General features: G+C 44.9%; 1 protein-coding gene across 1 annotated transcript in view; it reads right to left on the bottom strand.

Moving 5' to 3' along the window:
* Positions 1–433: 433 nt before the first annotated feature.
* The window catches only part of LOC116990041, a 56,314-nt gene continuing 40,247 nt past the window's right edge, over positions 434–16,500 (bottom strand). Inside the window, exons 7-8 of the mRNA XM_033047566.1 lie at positions 6,854–6,948; positions 434–661 (exon numbers count right to left, since the gene is read on the bottom strand). Of these exons, the coding sequence (XP_032903457.1) occupies positions 434–661; positions 6,854–6,948 (323 nt within the window). The remainder of the gene's footprint in view (positions 662–6,853; positions 6,949–16,500) is intronic.

The raw sequence follows: 16,500 nt of genomic DNA, 5'->3' as shown, positions 1-16,500 counted from the left end.
AGAGGTCATAACCTCAGGATTAAAGGCTGTTTTTTTAGCAGGGAGATGAGAAGGACTTCCTTTCGTCAGAGGGTGGTAAACCTGGAATTAATTGCCACAGAAGGCTGTGGAGGCCAAGTCAGTGGATGTATTTCAGAATCAGAATCAGATTTTATTTGCCTTCTCCCCACAAGTATGCAACATACAAGGAATTTCATTGGCCAGGTCAGTCATACAATTAAAAGCAACAGATCACTCAAAAACACATTTTAAAATGAACATCCACCAGAGTGACTCCTACACATTCCTCACTGTGATGGAAGGCGAAATAAAGTTCAAGTCTCTTCCTTTTGTTCTTCCTCGAGCCCCAGTTGACGGGTCGGTCTTGACTCCACCAGCCGGCAGCGTTCGGGCCATCCGCGTCGAGACGTTCAGCTCCTGCATCGGGGGGATGTCAGCTCCCTCGCACCGGGCAATCGAACCTCATGTCGGGGCTGGACGAACCTTCTGCGGCGTTAGAGCCCCTGACTAGCCTCACTCGAGACTGCGAGCCCCTGGTGTTAATTCCGCGTGGGAGTGATCGCAGGCAAGGGATCAGCTCCGATGTTAAGTCCGCGCCCTGCGGTGGGGTCCACGACAGTCCGATGAGGCTTCCAGCTCCATCGATCGAAGGCCGCAGAGCCTGAAGAATGTGATCCGAAAATTGATCACAACTCCGGGAAGGTAAGAGTATCAGGGGTATGGGTATCAGGGGTTGTGGGGAGAAGGCTGGAGAATGGTGCACCTATCGCTTATGTCCAAATGTAGGCAGGTGGGACTAGTGTAGCTGGGACATATTGGCTGGTGTGGGCAGGTTGGGATGTAGGGCCTGTTTCCACGCTGTATCACTATGACTAACAAAGTAAATGGCCCACAATTGTGGCAAAGGTCTGAAGAATGGTCTCGATCTGAAACTGTCACCTATTCCTTATGAAACATATTCCTTGTGAATATGAAATAGCACCTCATATTTTGGTTGCAGAGGGCTCAAACGCCGCCGGCTACGGGAGCCAAGATCGTCCCATCAACAGAAGGCTCGAGGCCCCCGACCGCGGGAGAACAAGGAAGGAAAGAAATTTGACGGGTTTTTTTTGCCTTCCATCAGTGAGGAATGTGGAGGAGACGCTGGTGGGTGTTCATTTTTAAATATGTTTTGTGTGTTTTGTTACTTTTTCTGGTATGACCGTATGGCAAATCAAATTCCTTGTATATGTTGCAAAACACACTTGTATAATAACGTATGATCATGACGTACCTCCCACTCCCCTGACATCAGACTGAAGAAGGGTCCAGGCCCGATATGTTACCCATTCCTTCTCTCCAGAGATGCTGCCTGTCCCCCTGAGTTACTCCAGCATTTTGTGTCTACCTTTTCCTTTTCACCAGAGATGTTGCCTGACCCACTGAGTTACTCCAGCTTTTTGTGTCTATCATTGTGTTTTCGTTAAAGATAAGTGCAGGTGCCAGCAGTACATAGTGTGATACTCTTAAATATATAGAGACTGTCTGAAGTCTTTTTGTCTGCACATCTTTTGTCATTGCGAACAAAGTTTGCATTTAAAATAACCAAAATATTCGCCCAACAATGATTGCAGGCTTGAGCCTCGAACAAATGTATTCCTCCCGCCTCTTACCAGAGACTGCAGAGTTTGAAAGTGGGGGGCTTAGTGATCACTGATCACTGGCATTGGGGGTACCCAACGAGGGAGTGGAGCGACCGAGTGGGGCGAGGGTGTGCCCCCCCACCCACGTTAGGGACTTTTTGAAATTTGATATATTAAAATCATGTTTTAATGCATTGTGGAAGTATGATTTCAATGTTTTTTGTTTGAAGTATTTTTAAGATAATGTAAGGCCTACATGAGAGATAGGAGCAGGTGATTATTATTTTTGTTATTGCTTGACCTAAGAAAACTAGGGGATAATAATACAGGCCACCCCCCACATCCCCAACAGGCCAACACCCCCTCCCCACCCCGGATCAATGCCAGTGCCTTCCACGGTACAGAAAATTTGACATTTTAAAAAATGTGTTATAATTTCAATTGTTTTTTTTGTTTGGAGAAAGGGACAAGAAATAATCATAACATTTCCTGATTTTGCGAAGTCATACGAATTATGTTTTGCTCGGGGGAAAAATCAGAGTATTTTGAAAGTTTGCATTCTTCTTTTGACGTATATTTCATTTTGATTTGAATTTAGAATCATCAAACTATTACATTAATAAAAGAGGTAGACAAAATGTTTAAGAAGGAACTGCAGATGCTGGTAAATCGAAAGTAGATAGAAATGCTGGAGAAACTCAGCAGGTGCGGCAGCATCTATGGAGTGAAGGAAATAGGCAATGTTTCAGGCCGAAACCCTTCTTCAGACTCGAAGAAGGTTTCGGCCCAACATTTAAGAAACAGTTAGACTGATACATGGATAGCACAGGTTTGGAGGGATGTGGACCAAAAGCAGGTAGTGTCGCTGGGACATGTTGGTGGGTGTGGGCAAGTTGCGCCAAATGTTTCACACTGTATCACTCTATGACTACATTATACCTCCACCATGCATGAGTTTTACTGCTATATACTTAAGCATAGGCCATTCAGGAATAGGCCATTCAGCCCTTTGAGCCAGCACTGCCATTCAATCTGATCATGGTTGTTCATCTAAAATTAGTGCCCCTTTCCTGTTTTTCCCCCATATCCCTAGATTCCTTTAGCCCCAAAAGCTAAATGTAACTCTCTCTTGCAAACATCCAGTGAACTGGCCTCCACTGCTTTCTGCGACAGGTAATTCAACAGATTCACAACTCTCTGGGTGAAGAAAGTTTGTCCTCATCTCAATCCTAAATGGCATTCTTAAACTGTGACCCCTGGTTCTGGACTCCCCCAACATCGGGAACACTTGAAGTTACAGTGTAAGTGAAATCTAGCAGGCAAGCAGGATGCTTTCTCCAACCACCCCCATTTGAAGGCCACTATCTTCCACCGCTTCTATGCTTGGTACCTACTTCCAGCAGCCACTGGTTGTCCTCCAGGATGCATCGAGCCGCAGCCTGGTCCATGCCGGTCACCAGGGCGAATTCAGCGCAGAGACTCTCACAGGAGCGGTGCTACGCTTCCGACGGCCCGGGACTCTTGCACTGAGGCTGCTCCATGGCCGGAGCGGCAGCGAGGGACTCGCTGGCCCGGCAAATACTCGCCAAGCCCGGCTTCCCGTCCGCATCTGCCCCCGCCACTTCTGCTTCCATCCCTCCCTCCACCCCAGCTCTCCAACACCCACGACCGGGTCGCTCAGAGCACAGCAGTGCCTCGTCCAAAGCCGGAGACATTGAAACATGTCTTGGCCCCCCCCCCCCCCCCCCGGTTCCGCGGCCCATGAATCACGACCTCCTTGCAAGATCGAGATATCACCGTTATAACTCAATATCTCCCCTCCCATTCGGAGATATTGCATCTGAAGCGACAAACGCAGAGACCGAAGCGGGGTTGTGTTCGAACTGGAGCAGTTTTTTGGGGGATTTCGAAAACAAAGTGAAATCTATTGAAACAAAGTATAAAGAAACAAAGAAGCGTCTCGACCCGAAACACCACCCATTCCTTCTCTCGATAGATCAGGGACGTGCGGTCAGGGGGGGCAGAGCCTCACCTGTCATACTCCGAATGAAAATAGTTGTGAAGAAAAGTAAAGAAAAATAATAATAAAATGAAATAAATATAAAGATTTTTCCACTGATCTGTGTTATAAATGTCATTTCTATATGAATCCAATCATTTTTTATAGCCAAATTTACGCAGCTCCGCTGCAAATACAGGGAGAGATGAGAGGTGAGGCAGCGGCGAGCTGAGCCTCCCCTCTGATTGCGCAACCCCTCAGAAACTGTATGGACTGCGGGCAGTAAGCGTGTGCCTGTTACTATCTCTATGTATGTCACCAATGTAATGTTTGTAGACCCCTTCATTACATGTCTTCGCCTTTCATAGTCCAGGTAACGTATTTCACATATAAATATATTAAATTTAGGCTCGCTGGTCTCTTCATAATACTGCAATGAGAAAGCATCAGGGGAGGCAGCGATCACATCTGCCTCACTGAGGGGGTGTGTCTTGAGCCCAGTGGAGGGAGAGCAAGCGTCAATTGCGTTGGATCAGCCCATGTAATTGACGCTGCTTCGCACTCCCCCCACGTTAGCTAGCATCAGCAGCGGCAGCGGCAGCGCAGCACTGGATTCCACCGCTGTCGGCGCTGACTTTCCAGCCGCGGGCAGCGCTGACTGGGAGGTTGATTCGTTGATTTGTAGCGGCCGATTCGGAGGCTCTGGGCCGCTGAGACAGAGCTCCCAATTGGGCACCGCGCTGGAGTAATCTACTCTCGGCTCGGGACCCCGGCATCCACTCCCGTCACCGGCCCTCTCCCTCCCTTCTCTCCCTCCCTTCTCTCCTTCCCTCCCTCCCTCCCTTCCCTTCTTCCTTCCTTCTCTCATTCCCTTCCTCTTTCCTCTCTCTCTTTTTCCTTCTCTCCTTCCTTCCCTTCTTTCTCTCCTTCCCTCCCTCCCTTCTTTCTCTACTTCCCTCCATCCCTTCTCTCCTTCCTTCCTTCTCTCCTTCCCTCCCCTCGTTTCCTCCCAGACACATCACGCACAAACAACTAACACACACACATCACACATCACACACACACACACACACACACAACTAACACACACACACAACTAACACACACACACACAACTAACACACACACACACAACTAACACACACACACAACTAAGTTAGGATGGGGTAGAAGGCAGTGCCTCCCCAGCCATTTACCTCGCCGCACGTCACTGCCATAGATGCTGCCTGACCCGCTGGATTACTCCTGCTTTTTGTGTCCAAACCAACATCTGCAATTCCTGCCGACGCATAACATGTACCCTCACCGCTCAAAGCCCTGCTGTTTCATGCTATAAAACTCAACACACCTTCAATACTTGCTTTACCTGGTTGTGGTCTAGTGGAGACACTGCACAGTGGTGCCGCGGTAGAGTTGCTGCCTTCCAGCGCCAGAGACCGGGGTTCGATACCGACTACGGTTGCTGTCTGCATGGAGTTTGCACGTCCTCCCTGTGACTTGCATGGGTTTTCTCCGGGTGCTCCAGTTTCCTCCCACATGCATAAGACGTGCGGGTTTGTAGGTTAATTGGCTTTGTTAAAAATTGCAAATTGTCCGTTAGGTGTGTAGAATAGTGCTAGTATACTGGGTGATCACAGGTTGGCGGGCCGAAGGGCCCGATTCCACGCTGTATGTCTCAACTAATCATGCAGCTAATTCTGGTGCAAAGTTCTGCATGTCACTGTGCGGAGTTACAGTACACCGAGGCAAAGGTCCATTGTTAGTGCTGTGGTCAGGATGAGCCCCTGCCTTTAGCACTAAAAAAACAACACACATACACACACACATAGATGGATACATATCCCCACTGTACAGATACCCTGATACATGAGCAGTACACAAAGTGCTGGAGGAACGGGCAGCATCTGGAAATGGACAGACGACATTTCGGTTTATAGAGTAATGGAATTTTACAGCATGGAAACCTGCTCACACCCGCTAACATGTCCCATCTACACTTGTCTCACCTGCCCGCGTTTGGTCCATATCCCTCCAAAACTATCCTATCCATGTACACAAAAATGCTGGAGAAACTCAGCGGGTGCAGCAGCATCTATGGAGCGAAGGAAATAGGCGACGTTTCGGGCCGAAACCCTTCTTCAGGCTGATGGGGGGTAGGGGGGGGGGGGGGGGGGGGGGGGGGGGGGGGGAGAAGGAAGGAAAAAGGGAACTGTCTCCGGAGAGAGGAGGAGAACTTCTTCAAAGTAGGCATACCTTGCGGAGATATCGCAGTGGAGTAGACAAAGTGTTCAAGCAGGAACTGCAGATGCTGGAAGGTCGAAGGTACACAAAAATGCTGGAGAAACTCAGTGGGTGCAGCAGCATCTATGGAGCGAAGGTACACAAAAATATCCATGTACCCGTCTAGATGTTGGTTAAACATTGGGTAGTCCCTGCCTCAACTACATCATCCGGTAGCACGTTCCATACACCCACCACCCTTTGTGTGAAAATGTCACCCCTCAGGTTCCCATTAAATCACTTACCCCCGTTAATCTCCACCCCCCCCCCCCCCCCCTCTTAAACCTATAATGTCTATAAAGACTATAACTAACAGAAGCAGAATTAGGTCATTCGGACAATCAAGTCTACTTCGCCATTCAATCTCTCCCTCCTAACCCCATTCTCCTGCCTTTTCCCCATAACCCCTGGCACCCGTGCTAACCCATATAAACATATAAAGGCGCAGGAAGGAACTGTAGATGCTGGTTTAAACTAAAGATAGATTCTAAAAGCTGGAGTAAATCAGCGGGACAGGCAGCATCTCTGGATCGAAGGAACGGGAGACGTTTCGGGTCGAGACCCTTCTTCAGACTGAGCGTCAGGGGAGAGGGAGACACAGAGCTAAGGAAGGTTAAGGTGTGACAACGAGACAAAAGGGGATGGAGATCATGGAACAAGTAGAATAGATCGTTGTTAGTTAGTGACACCAAGGCAGAGATAAAATGTAAACGGGGACAGTCAGACTGGTCGGAGAACTGGGAAGGAGAACTGGGATGGTGAGCAAGGGTTACTTGAAGTTATCTAAGTTCCTCCAGGCCTTTATACATAAAAAGCTGGAGTAACTCAGCGGGACAGGCATCAGCTCTGGAGAGAAGGAATGGGTGACGTTTCGGGTCGAGACCCTTTAGCTGAATATTCTTGCATGTTTTGTTTCTTGTCCATTACTGGGACACGAACCTGCATCACTCACCGATCGAGGAAGCGACCGTCTGCAGCCGTAAGGGGATTGCAGCGTTGGCGATGGGGCGAATGGTCTTGCTTGGAGCTCCCCCGGCACAATCAGTGCTGAGTGCAGACACAGAACCTCACTGGACCGACCACAACCCCCGATGCTAGGAGCTGAGATGTACCAAGACTCCTTTCAGCAAACATGAGAATCGACTCCAACGCCAGTGGCGATATCTGCAGAGAAAGGCTATTTATTCTCCAGTGATCTCCACACCCGAGATTAGAATGAATTCCATGAAAATACACTTTCACTTTCGGTCTTAAAGTGCAGATAAAATGAACAGTCGCGCACGTAGTACCTGGCCACAAACCAGGGCGGTGCTCACGAGGTGCAGCAAGCTGGCTTGTGAATATAGATTTCTTCAACTTTAAATAACCCTTGCTTTGCCTCTTCTCGACCCACTCCCCCACCTCCCCAGTTCTCCGACTAATGCCACTATCCTGAATGTCAGACTGAGAGTCAGGGGAGAGGGAGACACAGAAATAAGGAAGGGTAAGGTGTGAAAATTACAGATCAAGTCAAATTTTTCAGCCATATTTGAATGGTGGAGCAGACTCGATGGGCCAAATGGCCATATTCTGCTCCTATGTCTAATGAACTTAGTTATAAAACTTCTCAAAATGTGTTTCAGCTTATACTGGGCTGGACATTTTCACAGTGAGAGGTGATGGGTACAACGGTTATTAACTGTCCAAAGTCCAAAATGCTTATCACTACTCTGTTTTTAAACACGACAATAAAACAAATAAATAAAAATGTTCAAAATGTTTATTTAGGCTGTGGGCCGAGCATCAAAAATGTGTGTAGAAATAGGATTTTGTGACCCAAGTCACCAAACTACATGAAATTTTCACATATTGTGTAAAAAAATTTATACAAATCGCCCCTGAAACTCGATATGAAGAAGACTTGCACATTTTTTATTAAATTAGAGAAAAACCGGAAAAATGTTGGGAATATTTTAGTCCAATCAAAGCACATTTAACATTGATTAGGCAGCAATTCTACCGCTGCGCCACCATGCCGCTGTAGAGAAACAGAAACATAGAAAATAGGTGCAGAAGTAGGCCATTCGGCCCTTCAAGCCAGCACCGCCATTCAATATCATTGGAGGAAGTCTACAGGAAGGAACTGCAGATGCCGGTTTACACCAAAGATAGACATAAACTTACCGAATAGTGAAAGGCCTGAATAGAATGGATGTAGAGAGGATGTTTCCACTAGTGGGAGAGTCTAGGAGCAGACGTCACAGCTTCAGAATTAATGAACGTTCCTTTAGGAAGATGAGGAAGAATTTCCTTAGTCAGAGGGTGGTGAATCTGTGGAATTCATTGCCTCAGAGGGCTTTGGAGGCTATCAATGGATATTTTTTATGCCAGAGATAGATGCATTCTCGGTTAGTACGGGTGTCAGATGTTATGGGGAGAAGGCAGGAGAATAGGGTAGGAGGGTAATAGATCAGCCATGATTGAATGGCGATGGGCCGAATGGCCTAATTCTGCTCCTAGTACTTATGAACATTAAAATAGTGGGAACATAGCAGGTGGTGCAGCATCTCTGGAGCCATTGAGTCATAGAATATGGAAACAGGCCCTTCGGCCCATGTTACTCCCACCAGCCACCATGTCCCATCTACTGGGCCTGTACTCGAGTGTAGAAGGATGAGGGGGGCCTCATGGAAATGTACTGAAAGGCCTGGATAGAGTGAATGTGGAGAGGATGTTTCCACTAGAGCGAAAGTCTAGGACCAGAGGGCACAGCCTCAGAATAAAAGGGCGTACCTGCAGAATGGAGATGAGGAGGATCTTCTATAGCCAGAGGGTGGAATGCATTGCCACAGATGGTGGTGGAGGCCAAGTCAATTGGGTATTTTACAACAGAGATTGATAGTTTCTTAATTAGTTACTGCATCAAAGGTTACGGGGAGAAGGCAGGAGAATAGGGTTGTGAGGGAAAAATAGATCAGCCACGTTTGAATGGCGGAGCAGACTCGATGGGCCAAATGGCCATATTCTGCTCCTATGTCTAATAAACTTATAAGACTTCACAAAATGTGTTTCAGCTTAGATTTACTGGGCTGGACATTTTCACTTAGTGAGAGGTGATGGGTGCAACGGTTATTAACTGTCCAAAGTCCAAAATGCTTATCACGACTCTGTTTTTAAACACGACAATAACACAAATAAATAAAAATGTTCAAAATGTTTTTTGCTTTTTAGATTAGTTTAAATTTAGAGATACAGCGCAGAAACAGGCCGTTTGGCCCACCGAGTCCATGCTGACCAGCGATCCCCGTACATTAACGCTACCCTACACACACTAGGGATAATTTGCACTTACACCAAGCCAACTGCTGTAACCTGTACATCTTTGGAGTGTGGGAGGAAACCAAAGATCTCGGAGAAAACATAAGTGGTCACACGGAGAACGTACAAACTGTACAGACAGCACCAGTAGTCGGGATCGAACCAGCGTCTGTACAGTGACTGTTAGGCAGCAATTCTACCGCTGCGCCACCATGCCGCTGTAGAGAAACAGAAACATAGAAAATAGGTGCAGAAGTAGACCATTCGGCCCTTCGAGCCAGCACCGCCATTCAATATCATTGGAGGAAGTCTACAGGAAGGAACTGCAGATGCCGGTTTACACCAAAGATAGAGATAAACTTACCGAATAGTGAAAGGCCTGAATAGAATGGATGTAGAGAGGATGTTTGCACTAGTGGGAGAGTCTAGGAGCAGAGGTCACAGCTTCAGAATTAATGAACGTTCCTTTAGGAAGATGAGGAAGAATTTCCTTAGTCAGAGGGTGGTGAATCTGTGCAATTCATTGCCTCAGAGGGCTTCGGAGGCTATCAATGGATATTTTTATGCCAGAGATATATGCATTCTCGGCAGGAGAATAGGGTTGTGAGGGAAAAATAGATCAGCCACGTTTGAATGGCAGAGCAGACTCGATGGGCCAAATGGCCATATTCTGCTCCTATGTGTTATAAACTTATAAGACTTCACAAAATGTGTTTCAGCTTAGATTTACTGGGCTGGACATTTTCACTTAGTGAGAGGTGATGGGTGCAACGGTTATTAACTGTCCAAAGTCCAAAATGCTTATCACTACTCTACAATAAAACAAATAAAAATGTTAAAAATGTTTATTTATTTTTAGTTTGGTTTTACTTTAGAGATACAGCGCAGAAACAGGCCCTTGGCCCCACCGAGTCCATGCCGACCAGCGATCCCCGCACATTAACATTACCCTACACTCACTAGGGATAATTTGCACTTACACCAAGCCAATTAACCTGCTATAGCCTGCACGTCTTTGGAGTGTGGGAAGAAACCAAAGATCTCGGAGAAAACCCCACGCGGTCACGGGGAGAACGTACAAACTCCGTACAGACAGCACCCGTAGTCGGGATCGAACCTGGGTCTCTGATGTTGTATGCGCTGTTAGGCAGCAACTCTACTGCTGCGCCACAGTGCCGCAGTAGAGAAACAGAAACATAGAAAATAGGTGCAGGAGTAGGCTATTCGGCCCTTCGAGCCAGCACTACCATTCAATATCATTGGCTGATCATCCACAATCAGTTCCTGCTTTCTCCCCATATCCCTTGATTCCGTTAGCCATAAGAGTTACATCTAACTCTCTTGAAAACATCCAGTGAATTGGCCTCCACTGCCTTCTGTGGCAGAGAATCCCACAGATTCACAACTCTCTGGGTGTAAAAAGCTTTTCCTCATCTCACTCCGAAATGGCCTACCCCTTAAACTGACCCCTGGTTCTGGACTCCCCCAACATCGCAAACATTTTTCCTGCATTTAGCCCATCCAATTGCTTAAGAATTTTACGTTTCTATAAGATCCCTTCTCAACCTTCTTAATTCCAGTGAATATGTCGAGTCGACCCATTCTTTCATCATATGTCCGTCTCGGCATCCCGGGAATTTAATCTGATGTACCTAGGCTGACCTCCCTCAATCGCAAGAATGACCTTACTCAAATTAGGAGATGAAAACTGCACACAATACTCCAGTTGTGGTCGCACCAGGGCCCTGTACAACTGCAGTAGGACCTTGCTCCTATATTTAGAGTGAAAAACTTTCAGCAGAATGACGGTTTAAACTTCTAATAAATAGTTTGCCATCCACTTAACATGTTGAAGAGAAACAATACAATGCATATTGATTTAATTAAACAAAATGGAAGGTAGACACAAATTGCTGGAGTAACTCACCGGGACAGGCAGCACCTCGGGAAAGAAGGAATGGGTGGCGTTTTGGGTCGAGACCCTTCCTCAGACTGAGAGTCAGGGGAGAGGGAGACGTAGAGATAAGGAAGGGTAAGGTGTGGAAAGGGAAGATCAAATGGGATGAAAGCCAAGGAAAATAGTATAGATCATTGCTAGCTAGGGGAAGGAGGCAACGAGGCATACAAAGATAAAATGTAATCAGGAGGAGAGTCAAACTGGTTGGAGAACTGGGAAGGGGGAGGGATGGAGAGAGAGGGAAATCAAGGGATACTTGAAGTATGAGAAGTCAATGTTCATACCGCTAGGGTGTAAGCTGCCCAAGCGAAATATGAGGTGCTATTCCCCCAATTTATACTCTGACAGTGGAGGAGGCCCAGGACAGAAATATCAGTGGGAATGGGATGGGGAGTTAAAGTGTTTAGCAACCAGGAGATCACGTAGGCCCAGGGGGACCGAGCGAAGGTTTTCAGCGAAATGATCGCCCAGTCTACGTTTGTTCTCGCCAATGTAAGTTCCTCAGTCTGGAGGAGGGTCTCGACCCGAAACGTCACCTATTTATTTTCTCCATAGATGCTACCTGACCTGCTGAGTTACTCCAGGTTTTTGTGTCTATTTTCATTGAAGAATAATCATGTACAACAAGGCGAACAAGTTTTATTAAATAACTTTATTAAATTTGGCAAAGATTATAACGATGAAAGTATTTGTGATTAAAGTAAACAATAAATGTTAAAATTGTCTTAAATACATTTTTCTTACTTTAACACCACTTTTTTAAAATTATTATTATTATTATTATTATTATTTCATCACTTCACTCTTTCTTGTTGGTTTTAAGGTTTACTTTGGAAAGGAGATGTCAAATAAATTCAACAGTTCTGGATGACCACCCAACACCTAGAGTCCTGAGGTACTTGGTTGCACCATATGACTTAAGGGTAATAAAATGATTCACAATGCAAGACGATAAACAGAAGAAGACAGGAGGAATCATGTTTTGTAGTTGGAATATAAAGGGCGCTAATGACTAATTAAAAGGGGCAAGATATTGTCCCAATTAAAATCACTTAATTCTGACAATTATTCTGCAGGAAACACATCTGAAACATAGAAAATAGGTGCAGGAGTAGGCCATTCGGCCCTTCGAGCCTGCACCGCCATTCAATATGATCATGGCTGATCATCCAACTCAGTATCCTGTACCTGCCTTCTCTCCATACCTCCTGATCCCTTTTGCCACAAGGGCCACATCTAACTCCCTCTTAAATATAGCCAATGAACTGGCCTCAACTACCTTCAGTGACAGAGAATTCCAGAGATTCACCACTCTCTGTGTGAATTTTTTTTTCCTCATCTCGGTCTGAAAAGATTTCCCCCTTATCCTTAAACTGTGACCCCTTGTCCTGGACTTCCCCAACATTGGGAACAATCTTCCTGCATCTAGCCTGTCCAACCCCTTAAGAATTTTGTAAGTTTCTATAAGATCCCCCCTCAATCTTCTAAATTCTAGCGAGTACAAGCCGAGTCTATCCAGTCTGAAACATCAAACACGGATAAGATTGAAGGAAAATTGGATCGGACAAACATATTATTCCTTATTTCTAAATCTAGAGGGACGGCTATTATTATTCGTAAAGGTATACCATTTAAATCCAAGAACATCATATCAGATAAAGAGGGGAGGTATCTCATAGTTACGGGAGACATTTACTCCACCACTTACTATGATAAACATTTATGCGCCTAGTTTTGACAACCCTCAATTCTTTAATAAAATTCTGGATAGGATTTCAGAGTTTAATTATCAAAATGTGATAATAGGGGGGGGAGGGGGTTTCAACTGTGTCCTAGATCCATATTTAGATAAATTGGCAAAACACAAAAGGAGTAATATAAAATCTAAAACGAGCAAACTCCTAAATACATATATAAAAAACACAAATATAACAGACGTATGGCGAATTGCTAATCCAGTTGGAAGGGAATACTCGTTTTACTCATCAGTACATAAAACATATTCACGAATTGACTATTTTTTGGTAGACATGAAATTAATTCCGTATACAATTAACCCTAAATTAAAAGGGGAACAGGCGAGTCGTGCAATCCATAAAATCAAATCCAAAACGTGTGATTTGCTTACCAATCCTAAAGAAATAAACAACCGCTTCAAAGTATTTTATTCAGAATTATATACTGCTAAAACGCGGGCCACTAATGCAGATTTTGCAGGTTTCTTTGACTCCCTCAGTTTGCCAAAACTAGATGAATCAGCCAGGCTAGAACTGGATTCAAATTTCTTAGAAAGCGAGCTAGTTGAGGCTATTAAATCTTTTCCCTCCGGTAATGCGGCTGGACCAGATGGATTTGGTTGCGAATTCTATAAGGCATTTCATAAGTCGCTTGTCCCACTCCTAATCAGGATGATCAATGATTCGATTAAGAATAACAGGTTTCCGAAGTCCCTGTACGAGGCAAATATATGTATCCTGTTAAAAAAGACAAGGATAAAACGGAACCTGGCAGCTACAGGCCTATTGCTCTCCTCAACTTTGATCAAAAGGCTATCACAAAAATACTAGCTAATAGACTGGGGAAGCATATTTCATCAATTATACACCCTGATCAAACAGGGTTTATTCCAGCTAGATTTTCGTTTTGTAATGTGCGTCGACTCCTGAATAATTTATATAGCTCCACCAAGAGGGGGGATTCCAAAGCGGCCATCTTATCCTTAGATGCCGAAAAAGCGTTCGATCAGATAGAGTGGCCCCTATATGTTTGAGGCACTTAAAAGATTTGGGTTTGGGGATTCCTTTATTGCGTGGGTCAAAATGGTGTATCTTTGTCCGACATCATCCATCCTCACTAATAATGATAAATCTGGACCTTTTGACTTACAACGTGGGGTCAGACAGGGAGATCCTCTGTCCCCCTTACTCTTTGATATTGCTCTGGAGCCCCTCGCAATAGGTATCAGGAGTCACCCAAACATCAGGGGTATAAAGGTGGGGAACGTGGAAAGTCGTGTGGGGCTTTACGCCGATGACACATTACTATATCTCTCCTATCCAGAAGCCTCTGTTCTTCCCTTGTTAGATTTTATTAAATCATTTGGCAAGCTTTCTGGATACACAGTCAACTGGAGTAAGAGCAAGTTTATGCCTTTATCAGACAATATAGATTCAGATTTTCTTGAGGCTCTACCATTTAAGATAGTATATGACCATTTAACATATCTAGGACTCAAAATACCCCTAAACCCCAAACTTATATTCAAACTCAACTACGCTGATATGATTACAAAGTTAAAACTGAACATAGAGAAATGGAGGATTTTACCCTTGTCTATAGTGGGGCGTATTAACGCTATCAAGATGGTGTCTCTTCCTAGATTCGTATATTTATTCCAAAATCTTCCAATTTTTCTTACTTCATCATTTTTTTAAAAACTGGACTCCATTATCCTTCCATTCATTTGGGGCTATAAAGCCCACCGTATATCAAAGGCGCATCTTCAAAAGCCAAAAAATGAGGGAGGCATGGGCCTTCCTATATTTAGGCACTACTATTGGGCAGCCAATGCTAGAGCTCTGATTTACTGGCAATGGGGATTCCCAGATGAACCTTTGATTAATAATAATAATGCCACCTTTGTGGCTAAACATTGAAAACACAGCAGTGAGAAATTCCTCCCTCTGTACTTTGCTTTTTTCCAAAACAGAATCCCCACATAAGTTGGTTGGTGAGAACTTTATTTTAAGAAATTCTATTCGAATTTTAAATCAGATAAGAAGTTTCAGTACATTGTCAAATGTCTCTATTTACACCCCCATATGTCACAACCACTCCTTTTTGCCATCACAGACGGATGGGGTGTTTGCTGTCTGGAGGGACAAGGGCCTTGCGACCCTCAGAGATCTATATATTGACAAAAAGTTTGCTTCGTTTAACCATATAACCATATAACAATTACAGCACGGACACAGGCCATCTCGACCCTTCTAGTCCGTGCCGAACACGTATTCTCCCCTAGTCCCATACACCTGCGTTCAGACCATAACCCTCCATTCCTTTCCCGTCCATATAACTATCCAATTTATTTTTAAATGATAAAAACGAACCTGCCTCCACCACCTTCACTGGAAGCTCATTCCACACAGCCACCACTCTCTGAGTAAAGAAGTTCCCCCTCATGTTACCCCTAAACTTCTGTCCCTTAATTCTCAAGTCATGTCCCCTTAACCATATAACCATATAACCATATAACAATTACAGCACGGAAACAGGCCATCTCGACCCCTCTAGTCCGTGCCGAACACATAATCTCCCCTAGTCCCATATACCTGCGCTCAGACCATAACCCTCCATTCCTTTCCCATCCATATAACTATCCAATTTATTTTTAAATGATAAAAACGAACCTGCCTCCACCACCTTCACTGGAAGCTCATTCCACACAGCTACCACTCTCTGAGTAAAGAAGTTCCCCCTCATGTTACCCCTAAACTTCAGTCCCTTAATTCTCAAGTCATGTCCCCTTGTTTGAATCTTCCCTACTCTCAGTGGGAAAAGCTTATCCACGTCAACTCTGTCTATCCCTCTCATCATTTTAAAGACCTCTATCAAGTCCCCCCTTAACCTTCTGCGCTCCAAAGAATAAAGCCATAACTTGTTCAACCTTTCTCTGTAACTTAGTTGCTGAAACCCAGGCAACATTCTAGTAAATCTCCTCTGTACTCTCTCTATTTTGTTGACATCCTTCCTATAATTAGGCGACCAAAATTGTACACCATACTCCAAAATTGGCCTCACCAATGCCTTGTACAATTTTAACATTACATCCCAACTTCTATACTCAATGCTCTGATTTATAAAGGCCAGCACACCAAAAGCTTTCTTTACCACCCTATCTACATGAGATTCCACTTTCAGGGAACTGTGCAGTTATTCCCAGATCCCTCTGTTCACCTGCATTCTTCAATTCCCTACCATTTACCATGTACGTCCTATTTTGATTTGTCCTGCCAAGATGTAGCACCTCACACTTATCAGCATTAAACTCCATCTGCCATCTTTCAGCCCACTCTTCCAACTGGCATAAATCTCTCTGTAGACTTTGAAAATCTACTTCATTATCCACAACCCCACCTATCTTAGTATCATCTGCATACTTACTAATCCAATTTACCACACCATCATCCAGATCATTGATGTACATGACAAACAACAGTGGACCCAACACAGATCCCTGTGGCACCCCACTAGTCACTGGCCTCCAACCTGACAAACAACCATCCACCATTACTCTCTGGCATCTCCCATTCAGCCACTGTTGAATCCATCTTGCTACTCCACCA

This window comes from Amblyraja radiata, chromosome 30 (genome assembly GCF_010909765.2).
Source record: "Amblyraja radiata isolate CabotCenter1 chromosome 30, sAmbRad1.1.pri, whole genome shotgun sequence".
NCBI lineage: Eukaryota > Metazoa > Chordata > Chondrichthyes > Rajiformes > Rajidae > Amblyraja > Amblyraja radiata.
The sequence above is the reverse complement of the archived record's forward strand: the minus strand, read 5'-3'. Positions and strand labels throughout refer to the sequence as shown.